At 32.4% G+C, this 13,411-nt stretch overlaps 1 protein-coding gene and 1 long non-coding RNA gene across 3 annotated transcripts; both read left to right on the forward strand.

Moving 5' to 3' along the window:
- The first annotated feature begins 15 nt into the window (after nt 1-15).
- On the forward strand, nt 16-1,565 carry LOC108378401 (CD109 antigen-like). Its single transcript, XM_017634701.1, has 3 exons — nt 16-242; nt 320-604; nt 1,320-1,565. The coding sequence occupies exons 1-3, from the start codon at nt 144-146 to the stop codon at nt 1,506-1,508; spliced, it is 573 nt and encodes a 190-aa protein (XP_017490190.1). The 5' UTR covers nt 16-143; the 3' UTR covers nt 1,509-1,565.
- Nucleotides 1,566-2,782: 1,217 nt separating this feature from the next.
- On the forward strand, nt 2,783-3,419 carry LOC108378402 (uncharacterized). Of its 2 annotated transcripts, none has more exons than XR_001849408.1 (2): nt 2,783-2,945; nt 3,164-3,419. It is a non-coding gene; the product is annotated as an uncharacterized LOC108378402 (long non-coding RNA). The 2 variants fall into 2 exon arrangements; XR_001849407.1 differs by having other exon boundaries at nt 2,783-2,941.
- Nucleotides 3,420-13,411: the final 9,992 nt, after the last annotated feature.

The following is a 13,411-nucleotide window of genomic DNA, read 5'->3' on the forward strand; positions in this document are numbered from 1 at the left end:
CATTGATGGAATTGAAAAAACCAATTGCACCAATTATCAAATGGTTAGTATTGAAGCGGAATAGTAATGGTGGATTTGCGTCGACCTTCGAAACTGAGGTGGGACTGCGCGCCTTGGCCACCTATGCCGCCAAGTACAAGGAAATGGATAGCAGTTTGAAGATTGATGTGCTTGCGCAAGGGCAACTGCTACAAACCTTCGAAGTTGGTGAAAACAGTACAGATCTTAACAAAAAAATTCAGGTAAATTTATTTACTAAATAATCTGGGGATAAGCACCTGATTAGTTAAATAACATTTGTTCCCTCTTATTTCAATAGCTTCCCAAGCATATACGAGAATTAGAATTCAACTCAATTGGCAAGGGCAAAGCAACTTTACAAATTAATTATCGCTACAATAGCTTGATACCTGAGAAAATCGTTTTCGAAGTAAACTCCTCGATCTCCAATCCATCGGCTATAAGAAAAACTTTGGAAATCTGCGCACATTTACATTCCATTCATGTGGAACGCACTGGCATGGCGGTTATGGAAGTGAACTTGCCGACTAGCGAACAGGTAGCGCCTAATTGCTGCAACCTCAGCTATACCAAGCGAACAAAGGTAAGAAGACAAATGAAAATATTGAAAAATGTTTTTTTTTTTTACTTTACGGCTTCACCTTCTACTAAAGGTGTCTTAACATCTGTCAAATTTCTGTTTAACTTTGTCCCGCTTTTTCGTGTGGGCAAATTGCTGTCTTCACATATCACTTTCAAAATGGCATCAAGCCAATCAGAGCGATCTGTACCCAATATAACTGGCGCGGTAAAATGAAAACTAAGTTGTCAAGCTACGAAATGACAGCTGAGGTTAAGACAGCGATGGCAGGAAATTCGGCAAGACAAACATGGTTTAACAGTGGAAATTTGCGATCTCCACCTGACATTTCTGTCTTAACACAGCTTTTTTTAACAGAATCCGTAGAAGGTGGAGACGTGGGGTAAGGCTGTACGCTGTAGCGTACGTAGTGCATAGGGCGACATCTACCTCTCAACCGACGAACTTTGCAAAGCAAAGGTTTTATAGCTTCAAATGGTGTCTGGACACACAAGATTGCAAGTTGATACAAGCGCTGTAAAATACAGACAAAGAATACGATTGAGAATGAGGAGAAGATGGAGGTGCAGGTGAAGATGAGGATGAAAATATTTAAGATTCAGATTTTAGGATTATGATTAAGATTAATATCGAGTTTTAGGGGTAAAACTAAGTTTATAAAATTTGTTGTGACTTCTTAATTGATGAACTTTACGTGTATTTCTTTGCTATTTTTTAGATGATAAAACGGTCAAAATCTAATCAAAAACTGGACATTTACTTCGAGGGATTCTCAAAGGATTCTAGTGATTGTCTACATATACCAATGGTGAAAGTTTATAATGTAACAAATCAAAAAGCAGGTTCAATTGTTATTTATGATTACTATAAGAAAAATTCTATGGATAAATACTTTTATGAACTTTAGACGAAAAAATTAAATATTTATGGCCTTATTCATAAAAAATACAATAGGTTTAAAGAGCTTTATAAAGTGACTTCTTCATACAAATTTTCGATTTATAAAGCAGCAAAAGTGTATTTTATTTTTTTATCAATTTGGGTGTTAGATTTTATGTCTATATGTTAATATCTAAGTAAAAAGTTCAAAGGATGTATGTAAAGTAAGGCAATAAAAGAAAAAAAAGAAAACAGATCCTCAGCCATATAAATGGCTAAATATGATAAAATTTACTATCTGAACAATCAGTNGTTTCATTTGTCTAAAGTCTAAGGGATATACATAGTTCTTAGCGTTTATTATTTTAAGAACATATTTTTTTAATTTCATTGAATTTTTAGAAACTTATTTGTTTTTTTTTTTCTTTTCTTAATTTTATTTTAGATTATAGATATTATTTTAAAAATAAAAATATTTGTTAGTCTCATTTTATATTTAGGACTTTATTATATTTAAATATTATTATTTTTTTTAATTTTTATTCGTCTGTTTTAATTTAATTTTCTTCTAATTTCTAGATTATATTATTTTAGCAAAAGAAAATATTTCTTTCAACTCTATTAAATTTTTAGCAACTTATTTCAATTAATTTTTTTATCGTTTTTGTTTTCTGTTTTGATAAATGAGCGCGAACGGCAAATATTTGGCATTTATTTTGTCAACAGCAACAGAAAAATGTCGTAAAGTATTTGTTTCTGTTTCTGCTGCAAATGTACCGATTCCTGTTTCTGTTGTTGTTGACATCAGGATTGCAGAATTCGGTTTATGTGACAGTGCCAATCAAGAAGAAGAAGAAGAAGAAGAAGAAGAAGAAGAAGCATCATAATATTTATTTGGGGAATCCTCTTTTTAGTTATCCATGGTAATTCAAAATTAGTCATAACGAAATGAAAAACAAAAGCGGAATTTATAATTTTAGAACGTTCAACTTTTCGAAATGAGTAAGCTTTTACTACACTTGAAAGGTGTAAAAAAACTGATAAATCGCTGCATGTCTAAAGGTAAAGGGAGAATATATTGAAAACCAAAATGCCAGTTAATTCAAGTAGGTTCTTGACCTATCAAACCGCGCTCGTACCAAGTATAACCATGGATCAAAACCAAGAAAAGCGCATCAGAAGCTTTATATAATCACAAATATATATATGATCATTTGAAGCTTTCAAACTTAAAGTTTGCAGCAGAATAAACTTTGCATGCAAACACAACGCCACACTAACACAAAGCGCAACTTAAAGCTAGCGCGCCAACGTTCAAGCCAGTTTCTGGCGCCGACACTTAACATGGTCAGTTAAATCAGTAACGATTCAGAGCGCGGCAAGTGAGCAACACAAGTTTCGCAAAAACCATTGATACGCAGGCGCAAAGTATTAAACGAGAGCGGTCGGACAATCGGACAAGTGAGTTAGTAAATCAGTGGAATAAGTGCAAGTGGGCTAAGTGAATGTGAATATATTACAAAATTCAAGTATTGCAAAATATATAACTACTCTACTGTACATACTACATACATATAAATGAGCATACAAAGTTGCGCTTAATCAATAAGTCAACGAGTTTGGCTAATTGTAAATAGCCAAAAAATTGTGAATGGTGGATAAGTGAAGAAGTTTTTGTTTCAGAAGAGTGGCGAAGCAAATCATTGTGCCACCAGTAGTCGTGCAAATATTAATGTGGGTGCATACACACACACACACACACATACGCACACACATACGCACGCATTAGGTCACTGTCATACAACAAAGCCCAAACGAAGCATTGACCACAAAAAATATATAACAGAAATAAATTTTCGATGCTGAAGAAATCATAAAGGCAAAGTGTGTGCAAAAGCCGTAGCGAGTGTTGAATGTCAAACAATACTAAGTAGGCAAAAACAAAAAAACAAAAAAAAAAACAACGATTATTATACAAACACTGAATAGTGCAAGTACACAACAACAACAAACAAGCAAAAATATGTTACGCTATCGGTATAGAGCGACGCCGTCGCCGTCGCCGCCGCCGCCGCTTAACTGCTTCACATTTGTTTTGTTCTTCTTCGTTGGTACTTTGGTGCATTGGACGCAGTTGACTGCTGGTCAAGGGTTAGTATATCGCGCCATGAAGACATTAACATTTGTATGCATGCATGTACGTAGGTTAACTATTTAGTATGTATCGTTAAAGTTAAGAGCGAAATGTGATGTGAAAACGCGTACATACATACATAAAAAAGACAAAGGAATGCAAACATGAATGCATGACGAATGAAGCGATTAACGAATGGAATGAATGAGTACCTAGCTAAGTAGTCAAAAGAGAGCAAGGAGGCGTTACTTGATAGATTCATTTTTACATATGTATATATGTAAATATTTTTAAGAAGCTAAATATATGTATGTGCCATTCTCGTTTAGCGCTCTATTGTAACAGCTGTCATCTGAGGCTCGCTAATTGTGCTTATATACATAGGTATATGTCTAATTAACTATAACTTGTTATTTGTCACTCTAAACTCTAAATGTGTAATTGACGCATTCCTCTCTGAGTCATTCTAAAAATTTTGCAAAATATCTTGTTATTTGCTTTGCTGTTTGCTTTTGGGGCATTAAGTGATCTCATACCCAGCAGAGAACCCTACCAAACAACATATGCACACACATACATATGTATGTAGGTAGATGCACGCAACGCATCGCTTCGCTGCGAAACAAAAGACTTAAGCGACAAGCGCGCAAATACGTACATATATGTACATACATACAGTGGCGAAAATATAAATAAGGAAGAGACATTTTAGCATTCTTTGGCTATTTCCCTATCGAATATTTAACTTTTGTTATTTTTTGTGAAAGTTCAGCTCGTTTTCTAACAAAAACCGTGTAAGTAAAAATTTTAAACTTTGTCATCAAAATTTTGAGCTTTTTAATTAGGTTTCCTGGAAATATTCTGAGTATGCAGTTTTGAAGCCCATTCAAAAATGAGTCACCCCAAGTGCAAATTTTAAGTAACTAGGATTTACAGTTTATTTTTGGCAATTTTTTTATGGAAGGTGTTGCTTATTTTCTCCATATAAAAAAAAATTGCCGAATTCGCGAACAAAAAGTTGCCAAAAATCAGCAGTAAGTCCTAGCTGCTTCAAATATTTATGCACTTCAAATATTTATGCACTTTATTACACTAAAGTTTAATGGGTTATAAAACTCCATACTCGGAAAAGTTCTAAAAAATGTCATTAAAAATTTAAGATTTTTACCAACATTTGTTAAAGTGCAAAAGTGACTATTTAGCTGAACAAAAATCGAAAATTATAAATATCTATAAAAATACGTATGAACGTTCCTTAATGTTTGACTAACTAAGGGCCAGTAATAGTTATGAAGCACTTGCTTTATGTGCACCGCAAGTATTAAGTAGAGATCTGCACAGGAAGTGCACTTGGATATACCCAAACAATAAGTGATCTATAGTGCTTATAATAACTATATTACACCCACACATTGACCAGCTTTCGTTATAAATTTCTTTTATTATTTAATTTTAATAATTTTTTTTATATAAACATATTTCATTCTATAGCAAAAACCGCAAAACACAGAACTTCAATCTTTATACAAAAATTCAAAAAATTTAACAAAGTTTCAAAAAAATTTCACACTTATTATTCAGAACTTTTAGAAACTTTTTGGATATGCAATTCAATTCTAGGTGACAGAAAACCTCTCTGCGGGGTACCTTAGCTCACACTACGCTGGAAAGAGGCTGTGACTGTTCGCTCGGTGAGCATGCGGGAGACAAGCCTATTTGAGTTTATGTGTACAGTTAGAGGTACATAATTTCAAACTGAAAATTTACTTTATTAGAAAGATATTTTTATGTCATTAATTTCGTGTATGTAGGCGCCGCGGCCGCACAGTCGGCGATTTGCCAGCTAGCGGCAAATAATAATTTTAAAAGTAAATTAGACTTCTTCAATCGATTTTTTTTTATTATCGGAACAAAAAATTAATTGTTAAAATTATTTTTTTTTTTGTTTGATAAACATTTTTCGTTCGTTACTCATTTCTTAAAAAAAAAAATTACAAAAAATGCATACATATTTACAAAAGAAAAAAATTACTTTAAAAGTAAATTAGATATCTTCAATCGATTATTTTTTTATTATCCGAATAAAAAATTAATTGTTAAAATTAATTTATTTTTTATTTTTTTTTGACAAATATTTTTCGCTCGTTACTCATTTCTTTAAAAAAAATTACAAAAAATGCATACATATTTACAAAAGAAAAAAATTAGATATCTGAGCTATCAGAGTCCTTAGCAGCAAGCTCATAAAAACTTTTTCACCATATAATACTTTTTTACAAATTAAATGTGTAGTTAGTGCGACCTTTCATATACTGTGTCTAAGCGCCAGACTTAGGATGACTTGCGCAACTATCTAATACGTGCGTATGCATATATTTGCATGCAATTAAAAATAAAAAGTGGAAAAAACAAGAACTAAAATTAGTGAATACCGCCAAGCGATTTAATGTTTCGATTTCTTAGCGTAATAGGCAAACAGTTACAATTTTATGTTACTATGTGTGTATGTTTGTAGTTGAAAGCTTACAAGAAAACGTACATATTTTTGTAGGTGCTTTTATGGTAGTTTCGATTTTATGTTCCCACACGTTACCACTAAAAATTTATATATGCAAGTCCATACATACATACGTATTTATGTCCAAGCATTGTATGCATATTTATGTAGGTACATACATATAATTTGCAAAAGTACTTACATATGTATCTGAAAAAATCTCATTTTCCGGCAAATTAAAAGTACGCCAGTATTAAAATAAACTTGTGAATGAATGAACAGGTGTATTTAGTAGCCAGCTGCGAAGTATATGTATGTACATATCTACATACGTATTTATATAATAAGAACCAGAAGAAGTGGGTTGATATCAACTTTTCGGACTTCAAATACTATGTATGGGAACGTTAAAGGTGGTAGACCCACAAAAATACTTGTATATGTATGTATGCTAGGGCGGGTCAATTTTTTCTTTTGACTATTTATGCGCGTAGAGATTAGGAGAATCCTAATTGTAAAAAAAATTTCTGAGTAAACCATGAGTATAAAACCAATTTGGAGTTTGCCAAATTACGAAAATATGTAGGTTTCGAACAAAATTTGAAAATTTTCACTGCTGCACCCTCTCGTAGAAGTTTTAAGAAAAAGATTGATTCCTCATACCAAAACAAATCCTTATAGCGGGTGTTCATAAAAAATTTAACCACTTTTTTACGACACTACAGCAAAATGCTAACAAATCTATTTTCGCAATTTGGTTAAGAATAAAAAATAACCCTCAAGCACATTTTCAGTTGGGACTTATTGTTGGCATGAATTTGGAGCTTTGGAGTGTTCACAGACTTTCAGTAGAATTTAATGGCAAATATTTTTTGTAAAACATTTTAACTCATTATATCCCTCTTTTATGTGTATTTTTTGCTCACCTGTCGAGGAGTTATAGGACGAAAATGTTCTACAGAAATACAGGAACTTTTTTTGTTAAAAATCTATATCTCGAAGACGGCAGGACAAAAATAAATTTTTTTTTAAATCTGGGATGGGAAAAAATCGATGATGCAAAAGATAAACGTTGTCCGAATCGAGCTGGAATGCCCCATATACATGAGTAATAAATAGCATGTTGTTCTTACACTTATTATTACAATTAAAGTTCTCTAAAGTACATATTTTAAACGCCTACAATTTAAGTTAAGCGCAAAAATTTTGACTGTACAAATTGCACTCGAAAATCTATGGAAGTCTAGTTTATTTGGGCAAACTGTTTAAAAAAAAAATAAAATTAAAAAAAAAACGTGTTAATCATCAGGTCTTTTATATTTTTAGGGTGCGTAGGTTGCACTTTTAGCATTGCGGAATTAACTGACGTACACGCCAACACTGCGTTAGTATTTTTTTTTTAATTCTGACATTCCGATTTCATATCTTTTTTGCAATTGCTGCTGAATTATTTTTATAACAGTTGAAAAGCAATATATTTTTCACTTAAAAATTCGCTTGACCAACTAAAGTTCAAAAAATCAACCAGATAAAATTATTTAATTTAAATAATTTTTTAGCACTCAAAAGTTACCAATGTATTCAATTTCATTCGAGCTTAGCCATTTTTCGCTTCTTGCATAATCATTGCGCAAGCGCTTGTGGAAGCTGCTTATGAACTGCTTTTTGCTGCAATTTCTATATATGGAAGGCTGTTGCTTGGCTTGATTGATTTGTGAGAAAGAATGTTTTGATATTGTCTCAAACGCTGTGAAAAAGTGGTTTTCGTGCTTTCGTTTTAAGCGTATGACATGCTTTTGATATTAAACCAAATAAATTTTCGATTTGCTAAAATTTTCCATTCAAAAAAGTTTCCCTGGTTCATTTAACTTTTGGCCTACTTATGAGCTAAAATAGTTACAATAAGTACTGCATAGGTGTCTTGGCTCTAAATTACAAAGTTGATTCATAAAAATATACCGTAATCATTAGCCAATGCTGCTTATTTTTTGAATTTTTTATTTGCCATATCATTCTTTTTTCTTCATTTCCTTTTTGTCTATGTAGTTTACGCCCACCTTTTTTGTGTTCTAACATACTTTTCTGACATTTCTTATTGTTATTGATCTGTCCAAAAATGTTTGAAGTTATACATATGTATGTACACTAGGGCGGTCCAAAACCAGTAAAGTCGGAATTGTAATGCCGAATTTCCGCTAGGCATTGAAATGACAAAAAATTCATGCCATTTAAAAAAAATGCCATGTGGAAATGAACTTACAGACTATGTTTTTAATGTAATGACACGATTATTTTTTAATGCCCGACTTTGNACTAGGCATTGAAATGACAAAAAATTCATGCCATTTAAAAAAATGCCATGTGGAAATGAACTTAATGACTATGTTTTTAATGTAATGACACGATTATTTTTTAATGCCCGACTTTGTCATTTGTCATTTTTGCCATTTAATGCCTAGTGGGAATCCAGCATAATGCTCACCCATTAGGCGTGTTCTATATCGAAAGACATTATACCCCTATTTTTTTATTTTGAAATAAAAAAATTATTTAGAGGCCGCTCAAAGCGCTCAAAGTTTTCCATGTATTTTTATATGGGAAAAATACATTTTTTTTCGTAGAAATGGTATAGAATTCGTAAACGTCGATATTTTTCTTCCGGAAAACTCTGGTTCTCTTCAGAAGACTTTCAGTAATAACACCCAATTGTTTATTTAACCATTTTTTAATACTAAAAATTTTTTATTGGTCTCCCCATTGCATTTTTCGGGATTTTTGAGGGTTTATGGTGGACCAATAAATTATAGTTGCGATGAAAAAATTGCTAAATAAACAAATGGGTATTAATATTTGGAATTTCCTGCAGATAAACAGATTTTTCCGATACAAAAATATTGATTTTTAAAAATTCTATACCATTTCCATGAAAACTTGTTTTCCCCCATATAAAATACATGGAAAACTTTGGGCGCTTTTAGCGACCTTTAAATAATTTCTGATTTCAAAATAAACAAATAAGTGTATATGTTTTTCGGTATAGAACAATCCTGGGGGGTGAGAGCATAAAAATGCCGGCTTTACTTTTTCAAATGCATTTTTGGTCCACCCTAATGTACACACATGTGTGTTAAAGGACCAGTAAATAATACTTAAAAAAAATAAACAAAAACAGAAAATTAATATATCGGACTATACCGTAGAGGGGAGCATACGAAAACAAGATTTACAGTATAACGTCTCAAGCAATAACTGTCGCACTTAAACAACCAAGAATATTTCTTGAGAAGCACATAACTCCATAATTTATTCGATTTAGGGCCGCATCTTAAGTAGGCTTTTAAACACAAATTTTTTTCAGAAAAAATTGGCTTGAAAGGCAGATAAATTTTAAAACCTCTTTATTTCATGTAACAGGTTTTAAAAAAAAAAAAAGATTACACCATAGTATGCGACCCTCTGAATGCGAATCCCAGGTCTGTTAGCCTCCACAAGTAGGGCATAATGAAGTAGTGTAACATGAAAAGTATAGTTTTGAGAAAAACGAATTAGAAGTTTTCATAATCCAATCGACCAAGTCTAAACTTTAATTGTACACTTCTTATTCAAAATATTCATATTTTAGATACACCACACTTTTTATTGATTCCTTAGCTGTTAATTCACAAAAAAATTCTATACCATATTTACTTAGAAATACATATTCAGGGCGTCGAATAACATAAACATATAAAGGTTTGGTTCAATATGCAGAAACTTTTTCTTTTTTTCTATGTAAAGCTGTGTAGTTGATAACATTTTTTAATGAACTGCAAGAATCTTATTTTATTTAAAATATTGTGAGCAGGACAGCTATAAGGCAGAGACCGTAACGAATATCCATTTTAAAGTGAAACGCAAAAAAAAAACATCTTTTGGCCTTTATTATTTCGAACAAGAAATACTTGTTATTTTTCTTTCTTCTTTATTTTACAACCCAGCTGGCATATTTGCTAGACAATTTCTGATATCAGACAAGATGGAATAAAAAGTTGACTATTTAGACAAATCCTACAGGTTTCGTACAGATTTCTGGCGATATAATAATAATAATAGATTGGCGCTTACCCATATGTTAGTGTTTGGCCGAGCTTCTCATCCGATTTGTGACGTGCGCCTTGATGTTGTCACACAAAGCCGAGGGACGACCGCTGTTAAGAAAAAACCTTTTTTCTATATTTTTTTTTGCGATGTTGCTTTGACCAGGGCTTGAACCCAGGTGTTGAGGAGTGAAAGCGCGCACTGCTTACCACTACACCATAGCGGCCTTATCCGATATATCTGGTCGAATTATGTCCGACATCGGGCATACACGTCTGATAATTCTTATTTTCCATGATTATTTGATCAGACATCTGTTAGATATCCGTCAGAATCGTCGGTTAGAATTTCCCACGTCGTGTCGGTTAGACTTCCTGTCAACCTCTCCATACGCTTCTCTGACCGATATCAGCCAAAATCATAGAGATTTCTGACTTTTTTGCCCACGTGTCCGACGGATATCTAACAGATTTCCGGCAATTTTGCTAGCTGGGAAGACAAAAACAAAAGGTAAAATTTTCCTGAAAAAAATTCCCATGGTTTATGAAAAATACCGAAAACTCCGACAAAAGCCCTAAAAATTAAACACAAACAACACCGAAGGTCCCAAAAAACTGAAAAAGTTCCAAAAAAATTGCAAAAAATAAAAGACGAAGAAACCCGAAATGTCTGCTCAAATCCAGAGAAAGATACAAGAAAAGTACAAAAAAAATCCAATTGATATTTGTACAAAAGAACCCCGAAAGGTGCCGAAAGTATTAAAAAAAAAAATACCAGAATATCTCCTAAAATTTAGTACAAAAAATTGGGGGAAGTCCTGAAAACAATTCCAAAATTAAAATACGAAGAATCCCTAAAAATTATGCATGATTGATACAGTTCCGAAAAGATCCAAAAAATTCCTAAAAATATCCAAAAAAAAAACAGATTTTTTTCTTGGGGGCTGTTAATACTAAATAAATAATAAGTTTTAAAATGCTTATTCGCTTCTTTCATAAAAGATCTAAAAAATATGATACTTTTTCAGGGCTAAAAGATCTAAGATAACCAAGAATGCTTTAGAATTTTAAAGCTTTCGTTCAAAAGTTGACATACATTATTTTTTGTTCGGTATTCGGCTACACTAAATATGGTGCGCGTAGCTGCATTTATTCGGGCAGAACGCCAATGCGCGTTTTTTTTTATAATTTAATACAACTTTTCAGCATTTCTACATAGTACATTAAACTTTATATTTTTATGTACATACATAAAATTATATAAGAAATTTTTTAAACTTTCTAAAAAAAAAAAGTGTCTCTATAGGTCATAAAATGCATTGTAGTTATGTATGTACGTAAGTTTAATCCCCTCAAACTATTAACTAAACCTATTCGTCTCAGTGTGCCACTACAAGAAACCTACTTTGAGTAATAACATAAAAGGTAACCTCCTCAATTAGAATTACAAAGCGGTCACAAAAAAACAAGTAGTTATTTTTAGTTTACAACTTCTCACTTAAAAAGTAATTTTTTTGTGGCATGTTTTTCGCTGCATAATTACAAACTTTCATGGATACTGCATACTTATGTACATATGTACATTAGGGTGGTTTAAAAAAAAAAAAAAGTCGGAGTCTTAATGTTCTCACCCCCTAGGATTGTACTGAAAAAAATCCCTCTTTCGCTCTTTTCTATTTTGAACTCAAAATATATTCAGAGGTCGCTCAAAGAGTTCTATGTATTTTATATGGGTCACTCCATTGCATTTTTGGGGGTTTTGGACCTGTTAAAAATGGTTACTATTAAAAAATTTAAAAAAAAAAACCGAGCTTTCCGATCGAAAAATATTGAATTTCAAGAAACGTATTCAATTTCAACGAAAAATTGTTTTTAAATAATAAAAACCAAATTGTGAAAACTAGTCAAACTTTTTTCGACCACTGTATGTAGGTAAATATTTATTATATGTCTTTCTTTGTTATTTAACTTTATAAGCGTTTGGTTTGGTTTATGAATACATACATAGGTGAGAATTTCTTCGACATTTCCCACCAAACAATTTGTGTTGCCAGCAATAAGAAAACGTGTCGCCCTCGGAAACAAATTTATTGCCGGTAATATTGCCATCGAATCGATTTCCTATTACCGGTCGCTCTAAAACGTCCGCCGAAGGCAANCGCTCAAAGAGTTCTATGTATTTTATATGGGTCACTCCATTGCATTTTTGGGGGTTTTGGACCTGTTAAAAATGGTTACTATTAAAAAATTAAAAAAAAAACCGAGCTTTCCGATCGAAAACTATTGAATTTCAAGAAACGTATTCAATTTCAACGAAATATTGTTTTTAAATAATAAAAACCAAATTGTGAAAACTAGTCAAACTTTTTTCGACATTTGTTTTGTTGTTCACAACATTTTTAACCGACTTCCAAAAAGGGAGGAGGTTATCAGTTCATCGGAATATATTTTTTGTTTTTTTGTATGTATGTTACCGTATAACTTTGGACCACGTCAACCGATTAATCGATAATTCTTTTTGCATCGGAAAGGTAGTGTCGCAGAGGTGGTCCCACTAACTGGTTAAGATCCGATCAGTGGATCATGAGATATATATTTATATATATATATATTATATGAGAGTTGAAGTCGGTTTTTTTTTTGCTAAAGATTACTTCTGTTTCAAAGAAATTCTCATCGAATTCAAATCGAATTTAGCCTTGAATAACTTTGAAAGGAGTGAATTTATGTTTGACACTTTTTTATTTACAGCCTTCAAAACGATATATAGCTCATTCCGATGCGTTTACTTAAAGAACGGGTTATGAAATTTGAAATTGAAACAATATTTTTCCTAAATCTTCCCTGCAAAAATTTGAGGACCAGGTGGTCTACTGGGACGTAATTTCAAAGTATGCGCAGAGGGTTGCATGCTAGTAACTTGTTATGCTGACCTGGACCACTTCAAACGTAAAAAAGTGATATATGTGTTGAGCACCACCTCTTAGTGGCCCATCGGCAATTTGATTCGGAATTTCAAGAAAATGCATTTTAAATAATAGATCTTACCATTTAAATTAAAAAAAAACACCTTTCAAAATGATCAAATATTCGGTTTATACCAAATCTTATGATCTTATCTTCAGTCCATGGTCCAAAAGGGTAGTTGTCTAGCTGGTCCCATGTTATGCAGTGTTGGACCAGAGGTGGTCAGAGCCAATGACATCGCAATATTAATGTAACCA

The sequence above is a fragment of the Rhagoletis zephyria genome, unplaced genomic scaffold (genome assembly GCF_001687245.7).
Source record: "Rhagoletis zephyria isolate East Lansing unplaced genomic scaffold, Rhagoletis_zephyria_1.1 Rzeph_scaffold_14031, whole genome shotgun sequence".
In the NCBI taxonomy this organism is placed as follows: domain Eukaryota; kingdom Metazoa; phylum Arthropoda; class Insecta; order Diptera; family Tephritidae; genus Rhagoletis; species Rhagoletis zephyria.

Excerpts from the sequence above, each read along its gene's own strand:
- LOC108378401 (XM_017634701.1), top strand. The coding sequence starts at position 144 with ATGGATAGCAGTTTGAAGATTGATGTGCTTGCGCAAGGGCAACTGCTA. Across the intron at positions 243-319 it reads ATCTTAACAAAAAAATTCAG|CTTCCCAAGCATATACGAGA; the intron begins GTAAATTTATTT and ends TTATTTCAATAG. Across the intron at positions 605-1,319 it reads GCTATACCAAGCGAACAAAG|ATGATAAAACGGTCAAAATC; the intron begins GTAAGAAGACAA and ends GCTATTTTTTAG.